The 26,385-nt window shown below is 53.9% G+C and overlaps 1 protein-coding gene across 5 annotated transcripts in view; it reads left to right on the top strand.

The window, feature by feature from the left end:
* Positions 1–26,385, top strand: part of SDCCAG8 (SHH signaling and ciliogenesis regulator SDCCAG8) — a 209,596-nt gene that overhangs the window by 169,588 nt on the left and 13,623 nt on the right. For all 5 annotated transcript variants that reach the window (XM_054713026.1, XM_054713027.1, XM_054713028.1 and 2 more), the window contains one exon: positions 25,610–25,736. In XM_054713026.1, the coding sequence (XP_054569001.1) occupies positions 25,610–25,736 (127 nt within the window). The remainder of the gene's footprint in view (positions 1–25,609; positions 25,737–26,385) is intronic.

Here is a 26,385-nt window from a genome sequence, read left to right on the forward strand (position 1 = left end):
AAGCCCGCAACCCAAGCATGTGCCCTGACCGGGAATGGAACCGTGACCTCCTGGTTCATAGGTTGATGCTCAACCACTGAGCTACGCTGGCTGGGTTTGACTGCTTTCTTTTTCCCAGGTGCAAAGGTCTTTTCTGGGCCCACATGGGTTGGTGGCCGCTGTGGCTAGAGCTCAGACATGTGTATGGACTTCTGTTTAAACAAAGGAACTAAAACACACCATCTTTGGGACGAGAACAGTGAGGATTCTCTCCTAAAATTTTCCTAGAAGCATATTAGCAAAATTCTCACCAATGTGGGTCTTGTTAACAACCACACCACCACCTTGGGGTGAAATCTTGTCTGTCTTGCTCTCCACTCTTTCCCAATACCCACTGGAAATAACCTAGTAGGAGTTTGGTAAATGTTTGTTGAACAGATGAATGAGCGAATGACAGAACAGATGAATATTGGGGTATCTCCTTCACATTGCCTTAAAGTCCCTGCCTCTCGGTTGGCTGTACAGCCCTGGCATCTATAGCAGAATCATAGAGGTACTGGGTTCCGAGCTGCTGCCAATGAATTGTTTTCCTGGAAAGTCCCAAGGTCTTTTATGCACAGGACATTGCCCTCTTTCATCTAGTTTTCTTTTAGCAAACAAATGACAACAACAACAGAAAACACCAACAAACAACAACAACAAAAAAGCCCGGGATCTTTGGAAAGCGAAAGCAACACGACTGCTCCTAATGCAACCAAGTCTCTGCTTCACCTGAAAGCAGACACGGCAGCTTTTGCCAGTGGTTCTTTGAAAGCCACCTTCGTCAGAAGGATAAATGAATTCGACATTTACACTGGTGTCACCTGATCCCAGGCCAATAGGTCCTTTAGAAGCACAGTGAAGTCCACTGTGATGCTGTCCTTATAATCCACTAGAGGCCCGGTGCACGAAATTCATGCACAGGGGTGGGTCCCTCAGCCCAGCCTGAAGTCTCTCCAATCCAGGACCCCTCGGGGGATGTCCAACTGCTGGTTTAGGCCCGATCCCTGTGGGCAGTCGGACATCCCTCTCGCAATCCAGGACCACTGGCTCCTAACCGCTCACCTGCCTGCCAGCCTGGTCACCCCCTAACTGCCCCCTTGCTGGCCTGATCGCCCCTAACTGCCTCTGCCTCAGCCCCTGCCATGGTGGCTTTGTCCAGAAGGACGTCCGGAAGGATGTCCGGAAGATATCTGGTCTAATTAGCATATTACTCTTTTATTAGTATAGATTCTTTCATGGAACACCCACGTGTCAGTCAGGCACTGTGCTGGATGCTGTGGGAACCACTCAGATTCAGCCCCTGCTCAGAAGAAGCCAGCATTTCAGCGTAGGAGATAGATCGTCAGGATGCACTATGATAAGAGCCATGGTGTGGAACATGGGAGAAGGAATAGGGACAAGGAGACCAGCCAGAGCACATGCCCACCTGTGTTGTTGGCTCGATCCCCAGTGGTGGGTGTGCAGGAGGTAGCCGATCAACGATTCTCTCTCATCATTGATGTTTGTATCTCTCTCTCCCTCTCCCTGCCTCTCTGAAAGCAATAAAAATATTTTTAAAAATAACATTACTCATTAAACTCGCCATTTGATGAGTTTTGTGCATTTTTCAGTCATCTATTGTCCCTTCTCCCCATCTTCATAATAATTCTAGGACTTATGCTTCTGACTCCATTTGCACAGGATGTGCCCTTTGCCACTTGTGATAGAGAGGCTAACAAGACCCTTCTGCCCAGTGGGCACATGCCCACACAGGCTACTTAAAGGGATAAATGATGTAAACTTCCATTGTTCCCATGGGAGCCAGCACATGCAGGGGCTGTTGCCTACAGAGAAGGTTGAAACTAACCTTTTATTCGGAACCTTGTGAGGAAAGCTGAGTTGCCATGGTTGGGTCCTCTTGACCCGAGGTCACTAACACGGTCGCACAAAATGATGTTCGTAGAGGAACACAAATGTCCATCAAGAGCTTCCATGACCAGGATTGACAGTCTATCCTCAGAGTAATATTTATTTTTGGAGATCCCAATTTAAAACATGTGTTGGTATGTGGTGGCACTTGAAATTTGTTTTCTGAATGGTATACACGTAGGCTTTTCAGTTATGCTGATTGTTTATAGGGAGCGTACATACTTGTTCCCATCCTTGGGCTAGTTGCTATGCTGTGAACTTGAACCTTTGCATATCCCTCTGTTTACCTTCATGGGAGGTCACAACTTAGTGATGCTGTGTTTGTTCGTGTTCAAGCAAATGGCTGTGAATGCTTAGAATTCATCTAGCTAGAATTTGATCTGAAAGGGACAGAGAGCAGTGGATAGTTGAGACTGTGCCGAATATTTCAATGTGCAAGTAAGCCTGCTACCACTTTGTTAACTGGGATGCCAGGGAATGACTAAAAAAAAAAAAAATCCAATTAATACACATTATTAAGCATATTTACACACACTGAACTATTTCAAACCAGTAATGCTGGAATAAAGACAAAATAATACTGTGTATTTACATAACACCATAACACCTTTCGTTAGGAAAATCGCAAGCCTTCGCTAACTTCCTAAACTGCACAACACCCCGTGAGGTGTGTGGGAAGGAAGGTAGAACAATAAACAAGAAGTGGATGAAGGAACGAGCAAGCGCACTCGCACGGGGCGGCCAAGACTCCCGCGGCACAGCCCCTTGGCACGCGTCGTCAGGAAACCCGGACGGCAAGTGCCTATAAATATCACAGCAAGTGCGTCTCTTTGTGCTGCTGTTCGTTGCCTTCCAACCTGGACTGAAGTCTGTAGTTCACTTGAGCTGGATTGGCTGGAGGGATGAACTGAAGAGATTCCGAGTTCAGTCTACACTGGATGTGAGTGTCTACACTGGATGTGAAGGACAGTGACTCGATTCTGGCCACTCGATTCATTGTTTAACTTTCCCCAGGCGCAACCAAGTACGATTTCCTTTCTTTTTCCTTCGCCAGAATCTGCGTATCACAGTCTGATAGTCCATTCTCTGGCAGCCAGACCCGGGCTAGCCGATCGGAAGGCGCTGGTGAGCCAGGCCTCCTCTGGGAGGGTCGGGGTCGATGGGAACAAATTGGAGCCCAGACCTGCCGCAGGGGCTGCCGTGCCCAGCACCGCCCATGGCAGGCCTGGCCCAGCACAGTGAGCCCGGAGCACTGCCCAGGACTTCTGTGGAGCACGTGGGGGCAGGCCCGGAGCTTGGCGCAGTGCAATACCAAGAGAACCAACACGAACACAGGAATATAAACAGGCCTGCCCGGCCGGCGTGGCTCAGTGAATGAGCATCATCCTATGAACCAGGAGGTCAGGGTTCGATTCCCGGTCAGGGCACATGCGTGGGTTGTGGGCTTGATCCCCAGTAGGGGGCGTGCAGGAGGCAGCTGCTAGATGATTCTTTCTCATCATTGATGTTTCTCTCTCTCTTTTCCCCTCTCCCTTCCTCTCTGAAATCAATAAAAATATATTTATATTTAAAAATAATATCAACAGACCAACCAGAATAGTGAATTTTGCACTGAGATTTTGAAATACTATACATGAACATCTCTGAATGAATTTTGAATGGAATATTCTATTGGGTTTTCGTAGTTAGTGCTGGAACTTTGTACTCATTCACTACCTAGTGGATTTATCCACCTGATCCTGTGAGGAAAAGGAGGAACTCCCTCTCTCTAAGTCTTTGTCAGTCATGTCTTTATTTGGGCTTAACCTTTTGGATTTTGGGGTAATTTGGGTATCCCGGTTCCCCGTGATCGGACGGCTCTCAGACACTGTCACTGAAGTGTCTCTGAAATGTAATAAACAGAGCTTTGTCCGGGTCTGGAAAAGCCTGTTTTCTTCTCAGACAGCTGTTCACTTGTATTAACGACTCCTCTGTCTCAGGAAGGCAGCAGTTCTGTTTTCTGTATAATCTCGTCGCCCTTCCCATCCCACACGCTGTGCAGTCGGTCGCTGGGGCGTGGGTGGCCCTGTCCCTGGGCTCCACGGGCAGAGGAGCTGCCTCCGGGGCTCCCAGAAGGGAAGCACTCACTCCCCAATCCCATTCCGGGTCAGACCATCACCTGGGATCTGAGTGAGGCTGGCTCCGCCCACCGCCTGTTCCACTTGTCCGTCTGTCCGTCTGTCCGAGGTGGTTTGGAAAAGGCATTTGAGCACCGAGTGCGGGCTGAGCAAGTCTTTGCCCGGGTCTCTAAGAGGCAAAGCAAAGGACCCTTGGTGTTTCGTTCCGGGGCCCCATTTAGCACCCAGAGTGGCAATCTTTTGAGGCTCCTGATGGGGTTGGTGATAGTTATGAGCTCTGGCCATGTGGCCACCAAAATATGTTAGATACTGGCCCCTCCCAACAAAGAGGTCCCGACCCATCTGCCCATCTGGGCCTAGAAAAGACCTCAGAAAGCAGTAACCATGTGAGTGTGTGTGTGTGGGTGTGGGGGGGGGGGGGTGATATATTTATATATCCTATCTCATTGTGAGATAGGTAGGTAGGACAAGTATTGTTAAAATTATACTTGCCTAGCTGGTTTGGCTCAGCGGATAGAGCAACGGCCTGCGGACTGAAGGGTCCTCGGTTCGATTCCAGTCAAGGGCACGTGCCCAGGTTGTGGGCTCAATCCCCAGTGGGGGGCGTGCAGGAGGCAGCTGATCAATGATTCTCTCATCATTGATGTTTCTATCTCTCCCTCTCCTTTCCTCTCTGGAATCAATTATTTAAATGTATATACACATATATATATATATATATATGTATATATATGTGTGTGTGTGTGTGTATGTATATATATATACATATATATATATATATATGTATATATATGACATACAATTATACTTCACTTTGAAGAAATTTGGGCTCAGAGAAGCTAATGTCACCCATTTCCCATGGCTGGTAGGCTGGGCGTCGTACCCGCTCCCACTGAACTCTCTGAGCATCACCGCGGGAAGGGGGTTAAGAGTGTGCGTCTCAGCGCAGATGGCTTGGCCCCGAACACCAGCTCTGCCACTTCTGTGCCGGGCGACTCGGGACAAGCTACTTCCGCTGGGCCTCCACCTCTTCATCTGTAGAGTATGCAGTTACGGTATCTGTCTCACGCGGTTCTTAGGAGGATTACATGAGTTATTGCGCAGAGATGTTGAGAACGGTGCCTGGCACATAGTAAGTGCTCAGCAAACAGCAGCCGTGTGAGCTGGTAACGTCACAGGGAACGGTGTGTAGTAGGAGGTCAGGACCCGCGTTCTGCTCGGGGAGGTGAGTGTTAACCAGGCCCCACCCAGGGATAAGCTGGCTGGGGAAGGCTCACCAACCCCGGCTGATCGGGGAGGGCGATCCTCCCCAGACCCTTCGCAGATTTAGAACAAACCGGTACTTTGGTTTTCCTGCTCCACCAGGACCCTCCAGCCTGTGAGATTAATGAAGGAGAAACCGTTCACAACGTCTGCCTCCGGGCGGCCTGGCCTCGCCCTCAGTGGGACAGTGAGTAGGCAGGTGGCCACTCTGGGTGGACCGAGTGCTGCCTCAGGCTGATGCGTTCTGGGTCCCCCTGAGAACCTTCAAGATTCATATCCTCGCCCTGGCCGGTGTGGCTCAGTGGATAGAGCATTGGCCTGTGGCCTGAAGGATCCCGGGTTCGATTTCAGTCCAGGGCGTGTACCTCAGTTGCAGAGTCCTCCCCGGCCTCAGCCCTGGTCAGGGCGCGTGCAGGAGGCAACTAATCGATGTTTTTCTCACATCGACGTTTCTCTCTGCTTTTTAATGGAAAAATATCCTCAGTTGAGGATTGAAAACGAACAAACAGCCCAGCCGCATGGCTCAGTGGTTGAGCGTTGACCTATGAACCTGGAGGTCACGGTTTGATTCCTGGTCAGGGCACCTGCCGGGGTTGTGGGCTCCATCCCCAGTGTAGGGCGTGCAGGAGGCAGCCTATCAATGATTCTCTCCCATCATGGATGTTTCTCTCTCTCTCCCTTCCTCTCTGAAATCAATAAAAATATATTTTAAAAAAAACCCACACACAAAAAAATATTTATATCCTTTAGCTCTGAAGCGGGGGGTGGGGGGGGGGGCACCTTACACTAAGTTCCAAGTGAGACTTCTCCATTCACACTCTGTGAGCTCAGAGCCCCCTGGACACTGCCATTGACCATGGACTGAAACCACCATCAAAGGTCTGTGAATTGGAAGCATTGCAGTGACAGCAAAGGCTCGCGTCTGTTTGAAATCTGTTCCGCTTTGAACGGGGTTGAAGTCAGCAATGCAAGGAGGAGGCTGGGAGCTGGGAGAGGGAGGAGCGACCCCGTGGGGGGACTTGACCCTGAGACCAGCCCAGGTCCAATCAGATCAAGGACACGCAGGGAGAGAGAGGGCAGGGGACCGAGAAACCCCAGCTGAGATCGCAGCCCCTGGTCCCCCGCAGCAGCTCAGGCTGGATCTGGGCGAGTTGTCTGGATCCGCACATATGCGCACCCTCAATCCGGAGTCAGCTCAGCCGCTCCCACTTCCTCAAGTCCGCGTCTGACCAGCCACCTCCAAATGTTCCAGCATCCCTAGCAAATAATTTTGATTTGGAAGCCTTCGAGTGGTAGTTAATTTTTATTGAGAGACTATTCTCTTGGTAAGACATTTCTGACCGTTTTGGCGGAGTTAAATTTGATTCCATGCTCTGTGGGAGGTGTTTATGTGTCCGATGCGATGCACTGGAGGCATGTCTGTCCTGCCGCCGCTTAGAGACGTTGGTTTAATTTCTCACGATGCTGTGGGAATCACGCTCTAACTGTGTGGGCACACACACGCCCGGTGCGTGAACCTGAGGACTGGGCGCTCACAGGGACGTTCGGTGAGGACAAGGTTTGTCTCTGCTTGGAAACTTCCTTGTCAAATGCCCAGTAGTTTTATTTTATTTTATTTATTTATTTATTTATTTATTTATTTTACATATTTTATTGATTTTTTACAGAGAGGAAGAGAGAGGGATAGAGAGCTAGAAACATCGATGAGAGAGAAACATCGATCAGCTGCCTTCTGCACACCCCCTACTGGGGATGTGCCCGCAACCAAGGTACATGCCCTTGACCGGAATCGAACCTGGGACCCTTGAGTCCGCAGGCCGACGCTCTATCCACTGAGCCAAACCGGTCTCGGCAAATGCCCAGTAGTTTTAGATCCATCCCGCCCAAGGACATTGTGGAGTAACGAAAGGAAACAGATTTTAAATAGAGAAATCTGGCTCTTAGTCCTGTCTTCACTGTTTTACAGCAATTGTCAGGATCATGGCTTAGAAGACAGACCCGGGACCGTGTTCTAGCTCGGCCACTTGCTAACTGTGTGAATTTAGGCAACACATGGGTAGCCTTTCTTAGTTTCAGTTCGTTGTCTGTAAAGTAAGGACCAATCATGGCAATGGCACCTGTTCAGAGGGTTGCTGTTATGATTAAAAATGGCTGGAAAAGTGCCTAGTGTAGTAACTGCACATAGCAAGAGCTCAATGCGTAATAATAATCCTATATAATAAAAGCCTAATAAGCTAGTGTCCCACCTTTCGATCCACCATTCAATCAGTCGCTGTGACGCGCACTGACCACCAGGGGGCAGGTGCTCCAACGGTAGGTTAGCTTGCTGCTGTGGTCTGGCCGATCGGGACTGGGCGAGATGGGGTGGACACACTTTGGAGCCCTCCTGTGGTCCTCCCCGGGCCCCGATCATGCACTGGTGGTGTCCTTTGGCCTGGCCTGCACCCTCTCGCAATCCATAACCCCTCGGGGGACATTGGAGAGCCAGTTTTGGCCCAATCCCCATGCACTGGGCCTGTGCACCGGGCCTCTAGTAATAATAATAATGGCTCATATTGCTGATTGCTGTAGTTATTTTTTAAATATTTTTATTGATTTCAGAGAGGAATGGAGAGGGAGAGAGAGATAGAAACATCAATGATGAAAGAGAATTATTGATCGGCTGCCTCCTACTCACCCCCTACTGGGGATCCAGCCTGCAACCCACTTTAGTTATCTTATTATTGAATCTTAATTACATCATTGATTGGCTAGAAGAAACGCTTCCCATATTCCTGGGATGTTGTCAGAGTTGAATGAGTGAATGTGTATGAAAGCACTTTGTAAATGCTCTGAAGCACTCTATTAAAAATAATAACAATAATAATTGTCTTTTCATTTTTGAGAATCTACTCAGTGCCAGGACCTCTACAAACTATCTCTGTTTTTCACAACAATCCTATGAAGTGGGTAGTATTATTTTATATTGGAAATGAAACAGGCTTAACCTTTTGCACTCGGATGTCGAGTGTGACTCGACACGGTTAGCATTAGAATAAAGGAATCGAGAAAAAAGCAAGCGAGTGCCAAGGGTTAAAGAATTTTCCTGGACTCATGCTTGGATTTCAACCTAGATTTTTTTTTTTTTAATTTAAACTCGCCATTCTACATAGCCACACCTCAATGATAATAATAGATCTGTATATATATAAAAGCCTAAGTGACCCTTATGACCAAATGACCAGAACAACCGGAATGACCAACCAACCGGCCGGTAGCTATGACGCGCACTGACCCAGACCTTGCTGCTGGAACCCTGACAGCCTCCAATCTGGTTCACCTGCACCCTGGACCCAGACAGGAGGGAGGAGGAAGCCCGATTCCTCGCGGAATTGGCTGTTGGTTAGCTTGCTGCTGGGGCCAACCTCCCACGGTCCCTCCTCCCAGCAGGCCGTCCCCCCTCTTACCCTCCCCAGTCAGCCCTGATCGCCAGCCAGGCCGAGAGAATGCACCCGGGCACGAATTCATGCACCAGGCCTCTAGTTAATAATAGTTAGTTGTCCCTGCTGATAATAGAATTGAGCTCTTATCATCTAGTCCAGGCTGTTGTATCCTTATTGATACAACATGTATAGCATTACCACATGTATTTTTTAGTCAAACCTACCATTTTTGTGAAATGCACTTAATACTCATTCACAAACTCACATATGTGTCCACTGAGCCCTAGACAATGAAGACGTTCCAGAAAGAAGGACCATGTTGGCCAGTCCCAGGCAATGGCAGTGACGGGGATACATGTCCCCAAGAAGAGTTTGCAGGGCATCCTTTTGAATGGATGCGTTCTGATGTTTTTGTTTTAGTGCTCCATGCTTTTTGTCATCACTCCTTGAGTTTTTGTATTTCAGCCACATGAATCTTCACTCATATTGTAGATGACAAGTACACGGGATTTACAGGCGGAGGCCCCTGCCTGCATACAAATTATAACTGGGCTGTTGCTCGCCGGCTAACAGGGATCTGCTCAGGGTGGCACCTGGGGCCCCGGGCACACCCCTAAGGCGATGCATCTGCACCACGTGGAGTCAGGCACTGCAGTGAGAGGCATGGCTTTGACCTTGGCACCTCCCAGCTGCACCGCTTTGTCAAAGTTTTATGGTTTTTTTCTGTTGTTCTTTGTTTCTCTTTCTTTCTTTTTTCTTTTTTATTTTTGTTTTAAATATATTTTATTGATTTTTCAGAGAGGAAGGGAGAGGGATAGAGAGTTAGAAACATCGATGAGAGAGAAACATCGATCAGCTGCCTCCTGCACACTCCTCACTGGGGAGGTGCCCGCAACCAAGGTACATGCCCTTGACCGGAATAGAACCTGGGACCTTTCAGTCTGCAGGCTGATGCTCTATCCACTGAGCCACACCGGTCAGGGCTCTTCCTCCCTCCCTCCCTCCCTCCTTCCTTCCTTCCTTCCTTCCTTTCTTCCTTCCTTTCTCTCTCTTTCTCTCTCTTTCTCTCTCTTTCTCTCTCTCTCTCTCTCTCTTTCTTTCTTTCTTTCTTTCTTCTTTCTTTCTTCCTTTGTAAGCCTCAGTCTTCTCATCTGTTAAACTATATAATAATACCACTAAGAGTTTCGGGGCAGGTAAAGGGATATTTTATTTAACGTGTTCAACACTCAAAAGAGGCGGCTTCCCTTTTCATTCTCGTCTTTTAAAAAAAAAAGAAAAAGGTCTGCTTTCTTTGCTTTGCTCCTTTGCTGTCTCCTGTCTCCACAGCATTGAGAAGCCATGTATGTCAACCCACACATGGTTCAGAGACATGTACAGGAAGATCAGAAGCGCAGCTTTTCACCTGTCCCATCTGCAGAGCCCCCTCCCCCCCCCCCCAGGTGTGGAGCAGATGCCCACACCCCGGCCTGTCAGGTTTGGCCCCCGAAGCCCGCCTCCTTGCCTTGATCGCTCCCATGTGTCTACCAGGTTTCACTTTTAAGTTTGGAAGAAACCCCTGATTTTCACCTGTGTCTTTTTGATTCCCGGCCGGAGAGAATATTTTAGAATATTTTTCTGGTCCTCCCCCAGCCCCAACTGCTCTGAGTTGCAAAGGGCCAGATTTCAGTCATCAGGAGGGTAGAATGCATTATTTTTTTTTGCAGCCTGTCTTACTGGGGGCTGGATTCCAAGGAGGCAGCCCATGTGCTCAGCAGGCCAGGGGAGCCAGGATTTCAACAGTGTCAACAATCTTTGCTCATCGCCCCAAAAAAGCAGTGTCTTGCTGGCTCATTAGCATACAGCCGCCTGGGCTTACTAACAAAGCAGGCTCCCATATCGGCCGGTTTCTCAGCCAGTCTGGCTTCCTTGACCAAAAAGAGGAGGAAAACTAGCTCAGCCGAGGGAGCTGCCCCTCTGGGTGTGCAGGGGGCGAGCTCTGAGGTAGTCACCCTTCGGAGAAAGGAGACCTCCGCCCTTGGTGTGTCTCCTCTCGTTTCAAATCGCTGACAAGCACATGCGTGGCCGCCACGTTGTCTAGTTAACCACGATCGCGCCCCAGTCATCCCATCACCCCCTTAATGGTTTTGTGTAGCTGGAGAGCTTGGAAAGCGCTCCCTGCCCGGGCGGAGGTCCACGCGGGTGCCCTCCCCGCGGTCTGCTCAGCCCCCTCCGGGTGGGGGATGGAGGGGAAAGAAAGGCACAAGCAGATGTGCTGCTAGATCTACAGGCTTCTGCCAGCCATATGGCGTCTTCGAGAAAGATGGTCGAGCGTCTGGATTAGCAAGGAGCCGGGATGGGAGCCATGTGTCGCGGCGGTGAGGCAGTTGTTGGAGCTCGCTCTGCGGGCTGCGGGAGGCTGTGCAATGGACACGGGGCCTGCTGGAGAGGCCACTGGCCCTGGGGCGGGCGGGCCCTGCTTCTCCTTCCTCCCCCGATAGTGGATATTCTCGATCCTTCTGCGAGAGTTCTCCAGACTCTGAAACCTGACTCTGAAATTGTCTACTTATAATGACACTCCCGGGTCTGCCTGGTCCCTCTCTCCCCTCCCCCCTGATCTGGTAATTAACCGCGCTCTCTCTCTGATCTGGTAATTAACAAGGCCCCCCTCCGCCCTCTGCAGGGGTCCAGCTCTGCACACCAGCCTGCAGGGAGCCTGCCCAGCTACTGATGTGCATGTGTGTGTGTGTGTGTGTGTGTGTGCCCCCTCCCACCAGAATTTTCAGAAACCCCAGGGGATGGAAAATCTTTTCTTCCTCCGTGAGTCCACTGCGAGTTTGATGTGCCCCAGGGGTCTGGCACGTGAGAGGTGCGGCCCGTTGCTGTTCTGGGCCTGGGGGTGGCATTAAAGTCAAGTTCACTAAGTCCATAGCAGGGGTCTCTGGACGTGTAGGTCACACGTGCCGTTCACGCAGTGACTCCCCGACACAAATGTAAGCGTGAGAATCGAGACGTGTGCTGGCAGCTCACGGTGCAGCGGGACCTCCCAGCAAGAGCGGGTCTTTCCAGCTTGTTCTCGTCGCCAAGTTCATTGGACATTTCAGCTCCATCTTAGGGGGACAGACCTGATTTCCTGTCATGTCAGGGCTATGGCGCGCACAGTGGGATATCTTGAGCTGCTAGCAAAGTGAGGTCAGCCTCCTCCACGGGACAGAGAACTAACTCTGAGGCTCCACGTGTATCACAAACCATGGGTCATGGCGAGTGAGTGACATGAGCAGCTGATTGTGTCAGAGAACCGGTCCATTGATCTGACCGAATCACGCAACCCGTGTGAGCGCCGGGGTCGTGCGGGTCACTGGTCAGTGCGGGCTGGGCTGCACACCCCGGGTGGGGCACGGGGCACGGGGGACGGCCACACCTCTGTGGGGTTTCCCTCGCCACCTCCTTCCCCCCGGCAGTAAGCCCCCCTGCACAGGCCCCCGGAAACGGGATCCCCTGAGAAAGCAGCGTCCGGGTGACAGTGATGAGATGTGGTCCCCTATAGGAACAGGACGCTGCTGTGTCCTCGACAGCCTCCATCCAGGGCCCCTGGAGCAAGAAAAACACCTCCCCGCTTATTTCGCTCGGTAACAAGGCTCCCCCCCCCCCCCCAAAAGAGAAATAAATGAAAACTAGAGCAGGTGTGGCCAGGTAGGTACAAAGGGCACAGCTTCTAGAAATCCGAACGTCTCACAGCTGTCAGCATTTTCATGAGCTGATGGCCGAGGCAAACGCCTGTCACATATAAACAAGGTCACCTGAGAACCATTTGGAGATTGTTTCCAACTTCTTTCTTAGAGAACTATTTTCTGCCAGGACAGCGATGTCACCCAGGAATTTCAAACAAACTGCTATTTCAATTATTCCTGTCTCATACTCAGGTTAGAGATATATTCCTCTTTTCTTTTCTTTTCTTTTCTTTTCTTCTTTTCTTTTCTTTTCTCTCTCTCTCTCTCTTTTTTTTATTTTTTTTATTCCAGGGCTGGTTTCATTGCGAGCACATTGGTGGGGTATTCTTTTGTCTTCTGAATTTAGGTTGAGGGGTGTCAGTGCGAAGCACAATATTAATTGTTATCTCTCCGTGGGAAGACATTACCACTGTAGCCCCTTTTACCTCCCAAGTGCACATGGTCCCAAAGTTGTCAGCATTAGAATTTCTTCAAACAATGCAATTAAACGGCAACAGATTTCCTAACATTCTTAATTAGGACAGTAACTGAAAAATGTAGATGAACAGAAGTTACTGTTTTCATCAACATATTTTCTCCTTCGTTCCCGCCACTCTCACCTCCCCCTGCCCCCACCCGTGTTGCTCTAAATGTCTGATGTCAGTTTCATCCACATGTACATTATGCACATGGCGCCGGAGAACAAAGTAAAAAAAAGTCTCTTTTCATTCCGCGCGGCAAGCCCCGCGCCACATGCACTGTCTGTTACATGTCGCTCCGCACACGTTCCTGCTGGGAGTTTCTTTTTAAAGGCAGAGCGTTTCTGGAGCAGAGAGTTCAGGTTGGGCAGATTGTGTTGGAGAAGGCCCCGGCTCCGAGAGGAATTAATACGCTGATTATTCCGTGCAGGCTCAGGTTGGCAGCGCGTGCGAACGTTCCTGAGTGTCTGGGAACGGAAGTGTGGAGGAGAACTGGGGAGAGTGAGCGGAGACAAAGAGTTGGAAGAGGGTTTAGAAGTGACACTGGAGGGGCCTGTGAGGAGGGAGAGGGGGCTGGCGTGGGGACAGCTGTGTCAAAGGCAGCGCTCGCTTAACACATTGCGGACCGGTCGTTTCATCGCTTAGCTTTACCCCGTGGCCAGATAAGTTTCTATTGAACGAGTACAAAACGCGTTTTTCATAAATGTTAAAGGCACGCTTTAAAATGAAGTACCCGTTGCATTTTGAAGTTATTTATTACGTGTTCTTACAAGCTAATATCTTTTTAAAGTATGGCCACAAGGCTTAGAACAGGAAACACGAGGATTCTCGTGATCCGTCAGCAATGTGTTACAATATCGAAGACCTGTTTTTTTTCCAGGGCACGTTCTAGGATTGATCAGAAAGATCACTTTAGTTATTGGACGAGAATGGGGGGAAATACAAAGAAATGTCATTCCCAGCACCACTGAATTTTCCTTTCTCTGAGTTCTGAAGCTCTCTGCCAGGTTCGATGAAGTCACAGGAGCTGAATCGCTCACATAGAAATGAAGACGGCGGTAATATTTCTCCGTCCTCTCCATTAGCCAAGATTTTCCCTGTTTAATTAAAATGCGAGTCCTCCGAGATCATCAACAAACAATGATTCATATTTTGTTTACAAATAAGAAATGAAAAGGTAAGAAAAGCAAACACGACCACGGGGCACCTTTTCTCTGCACGAGGAAACCAAACTTTTCCGGCTGCTCCTCAGGGGAGGGAAGTGGGGGCGGGAGCGCGGGGTTAATGAAGCTCCCGCAGGCTCCTGCCCTCAACTGCCACCAGCTTAATCCTCTCCTTCTGCCCAGAGGCGCTGGGAGCCCCGAGGGGGGCCCCCCTCCCCCGCGGAGCCCCAGCCAGATGCTCAGCACCAGGCACCTGCCCCGCCCATGCAGCCCTCCCCGTGCGGGCCGCCCCAGCACAGGCCCTCCCAGGACAGCAGGACTCCGCTGGCTGAGCGTGTACCCTCTCCCCCCTCTCCCTCCCCCCGCCCCCCCGTTGTGTTGTTAGAACCAGCAGGGACTGAAGTGGGTATTGGGGGGGGGGGGTCTCTCCAAGTGTGACCCAGGCCAGGGGCGCCTGTTCCCCACGGGGGGGTAGGAGGGAGCAGGAGCAGGGGCCAGTGCATGGGGCGCGGGGAGCTCAGCGACTCCCACCTGCAGGGGGTGGAAGCCCCGGGAGGTTTTGGCTTTGCTGGTGGGCTCCTTGGACAAGCTGAGCGCGCACAACAGCTCCTGACTCAGGGAAGTTCAGGGAACTCGAAGACAAAGCCTTGAATGCGCAGCCTCTAAGGGCTGGTTGGCTGAGGTTCTTTTCTGGAGCTGCGGTTGAGACATTAAGGAGTCCTCCCTCCCCTGCGTGCGGGTCAGGGGCTGGGAGAGGTCAGTGTCCTGCCCCATAGGCTGTCCTGCTGCCTAAAAGGGTGAGGAGAGCCGAAACCGGTTTGGCTCAGTGGATAGAGCGTCGGCCTGCGGACTGAAGGGTCCCAGGTTGGATTCCGGTCAAGGGCATGTACCTTGGTTGTGGGCACATCCCCAGTAGGAGGTGTGCAGGAGGCAGCTGATCGATATTTCTCTCTCATCGATGTTTCTAACTCTCTATCCCTCTCTCTTCCTCTATGTAAAAAATCAATAAAATATATTTTTTAAAAAAAAGGGTGAGGAGAGAGGCTGTGAGCAGGCGCAGCCCCCAGCGCACACCCCAGCGCCTCTAGTCCCGCAGCCCGCACCCCGGGGTAACTGCCAGGGCATTGGTTCCCACCACACAGCTAGCCTCTGCCATGAGCCACCCCCCACGGGGCTGGCACAGACGAAAGCTGTGGGCGGTGGAGCTTGCCCGGGGCATTTTCTTCTCATCTGGGCCGGGGGCTCCCAGGTGTGGGGCCACCCCTGGGAACTGCGGCCTGTGCTGTGAGGGCCCCCACAAGGCTGAGCCCACTGCCAGCCCCAGCCCCACAGCATAGGCCGCCGCCTCCTGGAAGGCCTCCGGGTTTCTCCTCTGCCCTCCCACGCGGAAGTCTTCATGTAGAAAGGGTGGCCTTTTGCTCTCTGGGGAGCACGGACCCCTCTTGCCTGTCCAGATAGAGAACCACTGAGGCTTTCCCGGGCCATCCTGTGACAGCGCCCGCCCTGGGCTGGACCCGCTGCCCGGCCTCCTCGAGGCTGCCAGGCCCGTGCAGACACAGGGCTGGGTTCTGCTGGGAGCGCCTACAGGTGGACTGATGTCAGAGTCAATCTTCCCGTTTGTCCTCTGTCACCTTCCTCCAGGCCCCGGGTTCCCTGGGCCGCAGCGGGCACGCCGTGTGCTTGTGCTGCTTTTACAACAGAGAGGAGGGAGGTCGGAAGCCTGGCCGGGTCCCTGCCGCCTCTTCACATTCTCCGTGTTGCCGCCCGAGCAGTAAACACCCCATGGAGCTGGTCCTTCTCCCCCTCGATGGCACGGAACCCGCAGGATCGGACTGCCCTGCGGTCGGAGCCACTAGAAACCAGCGGAACCCCCACTCGGTCTGCACGGACCTTCTCGCTGGGAGGGGTGCCATCCTGTTACCCCCCACCACCGCCGTGGGGGACCCCCTTTTACCGAATGATTTATCACTCGGAGCAGAACTCCTTTGGCCGCCGGTTTCATTTCTGAGTCACTCTGTGCAGCTCCGATGGTCGCCTTCAGTTACCGTGGCAACCAGCAGATGGGGTTCTTTGACAAGGGTCAGCGGGGAGGCTGCCTGGGTAGCGAGGGAAGAGGAGCTCAGTAAAAAGCTTGCGGGGCCCACAGTGCGGCAGCGGATGGCCAGGAGCAGCTACCAGACGCCTTGCATTAGAACCCGATTCCGATGGTGCCAGGAAGTGCGTGCCGGAATCTGGCTGCCGGTTCTGCGCTGGGCTCACTCTGACTCGGTGACACCCCTCATTACACCCCTCAAGATGGTCAAGCATGAAGGGGAACCCCACTACAGTGTGGAACCTGGCGACCTCCAGGGCCGCGCCCCCGGGTTTAGACCCTGAGAGCAGCAGGAGGCCCTCAGAGGGACAGACTGGGCCTGCGATCACCTCGCCAGGCACACGGTGCGTTCCGACCGTTCCCGCCTCCTTCGAAGACCAGGGGGCTCTCATTGCAAACAGCACCCGTCAAAATGAAACCATCTTCTCTCTGTAAAGGGGGCTCAATAGACGTGACAGCTGAGTGCAAAGAGCTTTTCTGGAGGGGAGAGAAGGGACAGTGTGGGTCAGCGGACAAAGCTGGAATTCAGTAGGTCAGATGCAGGTGTTCTATCAATGTCAGCCACTCGAGTGGATAATAGACTTGGTTACATGGCCCCGTCTTAATCACTAGGAAATATACACAGACACTTAGGAGCAAAGACAATGGTTATGCGACTTACTGTCAAACGGTTCAGAAAAGAAATATGCATGCATGCATATGTAAGCACATAAGTGGAGAGATAGGTAAATAGATAGATCAATAGAGAGAATGAACGATAAATCTGTGAGGGTCGCTGAAGGAGGAACGCACGAGGCCAAAAGGGGTACAGAATCATAAATTTATTGTCACATCTGCGAGCAGAACGGCTGAGGCCAAAATGCCATGGGGGGCGGGGCAGGGTAGGGGGAGCGGGATATGGATGTCTCTGTGAAGGTCAGTCAGAGTACCCAGCCGGACAGGTGCGGGTGGGGCCAGGTGTAGGCGGTTCCCTGGAAGCTGAAGGCTGTTGGTCATGAGACCGATAATGAGAATCACAGGGCAGTCGCCGGGAGGGGCGGGGCTGTGCTCTCCAAGACGCTGCTTTTGCCTTAAGAAAGCTGGTTCAAGGTCACTGAGGCCAAGGCCATGGGGCTCCTGGGTTCTTCAGAGTCTGCGATTCTCAGCATGTCCCCTGCGATCTGTGCCAGGCTCCTTTACCCGTGCCCAGCCCTCCCAGGGTGTCCGGAGCTCAGCCTGGGCGAGGCCGCGCTTGCCCTTTAAGAGAACCAGGTAGCCCTGCAGCAGAATTCCCACATGCACGAGGGTGGAGCTCCGGCTCATTTCCGGTTCCCTCTGAAGCTCCATGTTAAGCAGTTGGTCTATGGCGGAGCCTCGGACCCTGTCAGAGGCTTCAGGCCCTGCCTCCGCGCCCTGGCGCTGTCCCCGTGGGCGCTGGGGCCTGGGGAGCCGCCAGCCCTGGTCCCCCACGCCGGTGCTGGAGCTCCGGCCCCCCGTGCCTGCACCCTCACGTGTCTGCGTCCCTGCCACGCCAGTCTGGGGACCAGGTGAGTATGGTCCCCCTCCCCCCCAGGAGTCCTCACACTGGTCCGCACCAGCATGAGAACCGAAACCGAGTGTTTAGACACTTTTGTAGCAATGAATGCAAATAGCATTGTTACTGGCCTTCACGGAACGCGGGCAGCGTCGAGTGGGAGTTAAAAAAGAACAAAAACCACCCAAACGGGTTCCCTTCCCTGAGCGAGGGTCAGAGGCCCCGTCTGGGGACGTCCTCCTCCCCACACCCCCCAGGCCTCAAACACGGTTCTGTGCACGCGTTTCCCGGGGACTTGGCCAGTGTCCTGCCCGTCAAGGGCCTTGCCTACAACTCCTAGGCCAGTGGTCGGCAAACTCATGAGTCAGCAGAGCCAAATATCAACAGTACAACGATTGAAATTTCTTTGGAGAGCCAAGTTTTTTAAACTTAAACTTCTTCTAACGCCACTTCTTCAACATAGCCTCACCCAGGCCGTGGTATTTTGTGGAAGAGCCACACTCAAGGGGCCCAAGAGCCGCATGTGGCTCGCGAGCCCCAGTTTGCCGACCACGGTCCTATGGGACAGGAGTCATGTCTTTTTTAAAAAGGATCTTGAAATGCTGCAAACAGCACTGGATTGGGGGTCAAGAGCAGGGGGTCTCTCCCCAGTCCTGCCCCTGCTAGGCCCCTTCTGTTCTCCCACAGGCAGCCGTGGCGGACTGGAAATGGGAGGACGAAAAATTAAAGGGGCAGCGCAGGAATGTCAGTTCTCTTCTTGGGAAATGTAAATCCTCGCCCGGCCCCAATCGCTCAGCTGGCTGAGCGTTCTCCCATGCACCCAACGGTTGCTGGTTCGATTCCAGGTCAGGGCACACACCTGGGTTTGATCCCCAGTCTGGGAGCATTAGAAAGGCATCCAGTTGATGTTCCTCACCTACCTCCCTCTCTCTCTCTCTCTCTCTCTCTCTCTCTCTCCATGCCTTCGGGTGAGGAGAAAAAGCAACTGGGAGACCTAAACAGATCATTAGCCAAAGAAATAAATCTTAAAAAAAAAAAAAAAAAAAGAACTGTAAATTCTCCCTGAATTGCATGATCCTTAGAGTGAAGGACTATTGAAATCATGACTGAATAGGGTGGATTTGGGCGAAGGAAATGCAACTGGCTGGCCGGCCATTGAAGCCGCCCCCTTCTCTAAGCCTTTGCACTCGCTTGCTTTTCTCGATTCCTTTATTCTAATGCTAACCGTGTCGAGTCACACTCGGCATCCGAGTGCAAAAGGCGAAGTGAGGCTGGCTGGCTGGAATGTGTGCCAGGGTCCGAAGCACATGCCTTCTTCATGCTGGTTCTGTGTGACCACCTGAGCGAGGCGGGGTTCTGTAAGACGCAGCAGCCACTCTTGAGTACCGGGACCAAGTATACAACTTGGAATGAATGCGGCTTGTTCGCCAAAATTAATTACCGGGAGCAGTAATTAGAGTAATTGGGTTTTCAGCCGTCCGCCTGGACGACCGAGGTGTGTGGTGATGGCGAGATAGCTGTCGGTGCTTGAAGGCAGGGACAGTGGCCATTCCTGTCAAGTCACGGGATTGAAGTTTGCAGCTGACAGAGAGCTTAGTCCTCTTCCAGCCCAGAGCCTGGCAAGTTTGTTCCCTAAAGGGTCAGATAACAAATATGTTAGCCTCGGTGGCCAGATGGTCCCTGTCGCAGCCGCTCAGCTCCGCGGTGAAGTGCAGAAGCAAAGCTGTGTCTCGTGGAAGTTTATGGAGGGGCACTGAGTGTTGAGTTTCTTAGACCATTCATGTCCCAAATATTCTTTCATTTTCTTCAATCAGTGAAAACATGTAGAAACCATTCTTTTGTGTGTGTTTTTTTTTATTTTTATTTTGTTTAATCCTCATCCGAGTATATTTTTCCATTGATTTTTTTAGAGAGAGTGGAGGAGAGAGAGAGAAAGACAGAGAGAAACATCGATGTGAGAGAAACACATCGATTGGTTGCTTCCTTCTTGAGCTCCAACCAGGGCCGGGGAGGAGCGGGGAAGCCTGCAACCCAGGTACATGCCCTTGACTGGAATCGAACCCGGGACCCTTCGGTCTGCCAGCCGATGCTCTATCCACTGAGCCAAACCGGCCAGAGTGTAAAAACCATCCTTAACTGGCAGACGGGACAAAAGCAGGCAGTGGGCCAGGCTGGGTCTGGCCTGGGGTGTGAAGTGTGCAGACCCCAGCTCCAGCGCATCCTCTCATTGCATCCGGGCGGAAACTGAGATTCGAGATGATCACCTGGTTCGCTGGCGTTCCCCTGACGGACAGCGGGACTTCGGAGTCCACCAGGGGTGTTCTCATTTAGGCACCGGGCTGTTTTGATGATCACAATTGGAGCCACACAAATCAGTTCTTCCCCAGAACACCTCATCGGGGGGGTGTGGTTAGTATTGTGAGTTACCGCGTACCAGTGGCTCATGAACTTGAGAGTTCATCAGAATCACTTCTGACACGTTTATTCCAGCATGGTCTAATAGCCAGGCACCTTGCTAAGAGCTGGAGATGGACAGCTGAACCAGGGCCCGTCTAAGAAATCCCTAGTTCTGTGGGAGGGGCCGACAGGAAGTGTGGATGGGAGCGAGGGGGAGTGGGGGGAAAGGATGGGCACGGAGAGGTTCGGAAGGTATAGGGGCCTGATCTACTGAGCCAGAAGCTGAGTGGAGTGGATGGAAAGGGAGAAGACACCTGGGAAACAGGTGAGTAGGGTGGTCCCAGCCATGTGAGAGGGACCCAGGGGGGCGGGGGGTGCCATGGTGGCTTGGTGAGCTCCCCCTTCCCGTTGCCTGCGCTTGGGGAAATGACTCACTTCTCCAGGCCTTGCTTTTCTCCTGCAAGAAATGATGGGGATGATGATGATGCAGATGATGCCTGCTGTTCAGTATTGTTAGGAGGATTAAATCAGTTCATGAGTGTAAAATGCTTGCGACGCCCCCTGCCCCGTGCAAGTGCTCAGTAAATGCTAGAGCATGCTCCTGGGAATAGGGCAGTGGTCGGCAAACTGCGGCTCTTTGGCCCCTTGAGTGTGGCTCTTCCACAAAATACCACGTACCCTTATTAAGTTAATAACAATGTACCTACCTATGTAGTTTAAGTTTAAAAAATTTGGCTCTCAAAAGAAGTTTCAATCGTGGTACTGTTGATATTTGGCTCTGTTGACTAATGAGTTTGCCGACCACTGGAATAGGGGGCTGAGTGCATGTTTTACAGTCAGAGTATCTGCACCTTTTAAACCCACACGTTGTTGGAAAAATGGTCTTCCCTGCCATCAGGAGGCCTCAGCCAGGGGAGCTGTGCCTGAGCACTTGGAGGACATGGCTAAGCAGGGGAGGAGGAAGCCTTTACTGTGGCCACAGCGACCACAGGGACGAGCTCCGGTCTGAAACCAAAAGGCGTTTTACTACAACCGCCCCTCCCCCCAAAAAAGTGTCTATACCAACAGCAGACTGTAGGAAGCTCCCCGGTGACATTGTAGGGTGAATAAAACTCTAATCAAAAACACACGTTTGAGGGCCCTGGCCGGGCATCTCAGCAGGTTGGCGTGGCATCCTGTATACCAAGGTTGTGAGTTCCCCTAGCCGGGGGGCACAGTGGTGGAGTGTTGGCCCCTTGGACGGAAGGGTCACAGGTTCGATTCCAGTCGAGGGAATGTACCTGGGTTGCAGGCTCAATGCCCAGCCCCGGGCGGGGAGCCTGTGGGAGACAGCCAGTCCATGTGTCTCTCTGTCATTGATGTTTCTCTCTGTCTCTACCCCTCCCTTCCATTCCCTAAGGGTCAATGGAAAAAAATATCCTCGGGTAAGGATTAACAACAAAAACATATCCTTGGGTGAGGATATACTAGTGTGTGTATATATATCCTATATAATAAAGAGGTAATATGCAAATTGACCATCCAACACAAAGATGGTCGCCCCCATGTGGACACAGGATGGCCGCCACAAGATGGCCAGCAGGGGAGGGCAGTTGTGGGTGATCAGGCCAGCAGGGAAGGGCAGTTGCGGGGGACCAGGCCTGCAGGGGAGGGCAGTTTGGGGGGACCAGGCTGGCAAGGGAGGGCAGTTAGGGGTGACTGGGCTGAGGCGCTGGCAAGCCTCGGATGTCAGCTGCCCAGCCGCCCAGGGCAGGCCAGAGGTAACCAGGGCCGGCTGAGGCTTGCGCTGCCGGCAGTGGCAGCAGCAAAGGTGTGATGGGGGCATCGCCTTCCCCTGATTGCTGAGTTGCCTCTTGCCCCTGAGGGCTCCTGGACTGTGAGAGGGGGCAGGCTGGACTGAGGGACTCCCCCCTCCAGTGCATGAATTTTTATGCACCGGGCCTCTAGTATATATATGTGTGTGTGTTTATGTGTGTGTGTGTGTATGTGTGTATATATACACACTAGTGGCCCTGTACACGTATCCGTGCATGAGTAGCTGCACCACCCACCGCCCTCCTGTAGCCCTCCACTGCTTGTAGCTCGCTGCCCCACCCTCCTGCTGTTCGGTTGTTATGTGACGGTGTCCCAGACCAATTTGCATATCACTCTATTCTAAGTATAGATATGTATGTATGTATGTATGTATATGTACATATATGTATTTGTGTATGTGTGTGTGTACATATATACATATTAATGAGGACACTGGCCACCTCTGGGGCTGTGGGGGTACAGGGGTCTGGCCTGGAGACAGATCTGTAGGGAGTGGCCCACAGTTCTGGTACCGGGTTCACAGTGTTCACTTGGCGATTGCACCTCATAACTTATGTATACACTGCATACATTTTGTATGTATCACATACAACATAAAAAAATTTGAATATATGTATTCACTTGCTTTCACAGTATTCATAGCAAATGAGTGTCTGCAGATAGGACCAGAGCTGGCTGCGTGCACGGCTTCTGTTTTGCAGGAGCTACTTCCCCAGCCCGCTCGGCTCCGCAGAGTTGTCGGCTGCCTCGCCGCTTGCTCCGTGTCCTCTCGGAGTATTTCAAACCACGTTGGTTCTGATCGCACCTGCGGGGTGTGTGGGGCAGACCGCGTTGGACCAGCGGGGAGGTCCGGGCCTGCACACACACCAGTGCCTTTCCTTGCATCTGCATCCTGGGCTTGAGAAACACAGCTGGTTCCCATGGAAACCGCTGCCCTGCAGGCCTGTGACTCCTGGGGAGCTCTGCCCCAGAATGGGCGCAGCTGCTCTTCTCCCCCAAGACTCCCCAGCTCTGCCCGGGTGTGCGCGCAGGTCCTGGGGAAAGGGCCCTGTGGTCAGGCCGGTGCGCCCAGCCTGGGGTGCAAGGGGTCTAGACGTGTCGTGTCCCGGGGACTGGCCGACAGGCACAGGTGCTTCATGGGTGGGGATGGCCTCTGCCCGCTGGGCCTGGCCTCACTCAGCTCCCCTGGGCACCAAGGGGTCTCTGGGAAAGGGGGGGGTACCTGCCTGTAGCGGAGATGAGAGACGGGTCTTGGGAGAGAAGGGCCCATGGGGATTGTGCTCGGAAACGCGATGATTCCGCCTCTTTCCTGCTGTGCGGACGGAGCCTCTCTCTGGTCCGATGCGAGCTGCGTGGTTTGGAGACTGTGCTCCCAGGACACGCTGTCCCCACCCGACGGTGTGGCGGGGGCGGGCAGGGGGCAGATTGGCCTTCCCAAAGCCACAGGCCAGGCTTCACCAGGGGAAAGGTTTTGTCTCCACCCAAGAGCAGGGGGAGGGTGACGGAGAAGAGGGGAGGTGACTGTGCCCCGTACGGTGCTGGGGGGCTCCGCCCCAGCCTGACCCCAGGAGCGGGGGCCGGTCTGACGGCAGCCCAGGCTGGGGGTGAGGAGCACCGAGCCAGCCCTGCACAGCCGCAGACACAGGAAGGAGGGACTGCGCCGGCCTGTGGTCCTTCTTAAAGAAATCTTTATTGTTGAAAGTATTACATGTATCGCCCTTTTCCCCATTGACCTCTACCAGCCCGCCCCCCACACACACCCCCACCACCCTACTGTCTGTGTCCCTGGGTTATACATATTTTGTATGTATCACATATCACCCATATGTGATACATACAAAATATATGCAGTGTATACATAATGGGAACCCTCAGCCCAGTGTGTCTGCCCTCCTCGCCGCTGCCCAGCCGGCTGATGTCTGCCGGCGGTGGTGTGGGGGGGGTGGGGGTGGTTCCAGTTGCCCGTGGAGGCATCAGGCCCTGGCCTTTGACCTCTGGGTGTAAGGTGCTCGCCCTTCTGCTCATCGGCCTTACCTGTGTGTCCCTGGTCCTGAGGGCTGCTGATGGCCTTTCACACGTGGGACCGTTCCCCTCGATGACCGTTCCCCTCGATGACCCCATGCCCTCCCCGGCCCTCCGTGCGTGTTTGTGTGTGCGTATGCATAGATGCACACAGGTTCTCTGGTTGATCTCTTCCCACCCCCCACCTTCCCTCTGAGATTCCAGTCTGCTCCATGCTCCCATGTCTCTGGGTCCATTTTGCTCATCAGTTTATGGTGTCCATTAGATTCCACACAGGAGTGAGATCGTGTGATACTTGTCTCTCTCTGAAGGGCTCGTTTCGCTCAGCATAGGCTCCTGCCCTGGGCCTCACTCTCCTCCTCCAGAGCCAGGGGAGAGGAGGCCGGTGGGCGGGGCCAGCCAGGCCCGGACCCTGGTCCCAGGGCTGTGTGAGCATGCGCTGTGCTGACGGTCCCCCCTCTGGGGGTGTCTGTTCCTCAGGAGAGTGCGGGGGGGTGGGCTGACTGAAGGGCCGCCTGTTGCTAGGTTTCCCAGAGGCTGTGTCCTTCGTGAGGGCGCCTGCCCACCTGAGGCCCGGTCCCGTCCTGGTGTGAGACCGACAAGGGTCTCACGGTCTGGGCCATGCTCACTACGTGCTGCTCCTGCTACATGTTAAAGGGGGCGCAGTGCGGGGCAGCGGGCTGTGAACGGGGTGAGCCCGACGGGAACCCAGCCTGTGGGTGCAGCAGTGACGTCCGTGTGTCATTAACCCACTGGGGTATGAGCCACGGAAGCCTCCTCCTCGGGAGACAGCCGCGGTGTGAGTCCCCGGCCGCCCAGGGCGTGTGTTTCAGTAGAGCACCCCAAGTGGGCACCCCTTCAGTTCCCGGACACGGGGTGGGGGGGTGGGGCTGGATTCTGCTCAGAGCTCCCGAAAGGCCGGTGTCTGCACAACAGGCTCTGGGGTCCTTGCCTCAGTGTTGGACACGGAGCCTGGAGCTTGAAATGCGTCCCAAGCTTTCAAAACCCTGTATGTGCGCGTGTGTGCGCGTGTGCATGTGTGCATGTGCGTGTGTGTGTGTGTGTGTGTGCGTGAAAATACAAGCTGATGTCACTGTGGTGCCCCTGGCCGCTGTGACCGTCAGAGGCCTGGGAAGCCAGGTCTTCAGAGCGGGGTGCCGGCTCCCCGTCCCACCTGACTCCCCGCGGCCTCCGGCCCGGGCTGCGCTGCGGCCGGACAGGAAGCGTCTGTGACAAAGGAGCACGTGGTGGAGTGAATGGGGGAGCCCGGAGCGGAGCCGTCAGCAGGGGGACAGATTTAGGGTCTCTAAGACATCTGGTCAGCGAGGCACCAGTGATTGACTGGGTGATGAGTAATGGGAACCCTCAGCCCAGTGCGTCCGCCTTCCTCGCCGCTGCCCAGCGGCTGATGTCTGCCGGGGGTGGGGTGGGGGGGGTGGGGGTGGTTCCAGTTGCCCGTGGAGGCATCAGGCCCTGGCCTTTGACCTCTGGGTGTAAGGTGCTCGCCCTTCTCCTCATCGGCCTTACCTGTGTGTCCCTGGTCCTGAGGGCTGCTGATGCCTTCACACGTGGGACCGTTCCCCTCGATGACCCCATGCCCTCCCCGGCCCCTCCGGCTGAGGCCTCACCCTCAGGGTCCCGGCCAGGCCGCCCTCAGACCCGGCCCACAGGGCTCAGGCCGTGTCTGACTCCCTGGTCTCCGTCTCCCCAGGCTGCAGCAGCTGGGCCAGCACAGCCAGGCCACCGCCCAGCAACTGGTGCAGCTGCTCAGCCAGCAGAACGAGCTCCTGCAAGAGAGGCAGAGCCTGTCGGAGGAGGTGGAGCGGCTGAGAGCCCAGGTAACGCACATCCCGCGCTGGGGGGGGGGGGGGTCCTGGGGGGGGGGCTGAGAGCCCAGGTAACACACCCCACGCTGGGGAGGGGGGGCCTGGGGAGGCTGAGAGCACAGGTAACACACACCCCACACTGGGGGGTCCTCGGGGGGCTGAGAGCCCAGGTAACACACACCCCACACTGGGGGGTCCTCGGGGGGCTGAGAGCCCAGGTAACGCACACCCCGCGCTGGTGGGCGGGGGGGTCCTGGGGGTGGGGCTGAGAGCCCAGGTAACACACCCCACGCTGGGGAGGGGGGTCCTGGGGAGGCTGAGAGCACAGGTAACACACACCCCGCACTGGGGTGTCCTCGGGGGGCTGAGAGCCCAGGTAACATACACCCCGCACTGGGGGGTCCTCGGGGGGCTGAGAGCCCAGCTAACACACACCCCGCGCTGGTGGGCGGGGGGGTCCTGGGGGGGGGCTGAGAGCCCAGGTAACACACCCCACGCTGGGGAGGGGGGTCCTGGGGAGGCTGAGAGCCCAGGTAACACACACCCCGCACTGGGGGGTCCTCGGGGGGCTGAGAGCCCAGGTAACACACACCCCGCACTGGGGGGGGCGGGGGGGTCCTGGGGGGTGGCGTTGAGAGCCCAGGTAACATACACCCTGCAC

The sequence above is a fragment of the Eptesicus fuscus genome, chromosome 24 (genome assembly GCF_027574615.1).
Source record: "Eptesicus fuscus isolate TK198812 chromosome 24, DD_ASM_mEF_20220401, whole genome shotgun sequence".
Lineage (NCBI taxonomy): Eukaryota > Metazoa > Chordata > Mammalia > Chiroptera > Vespertilionidae > Eptesicus > Eptesicus fuscus.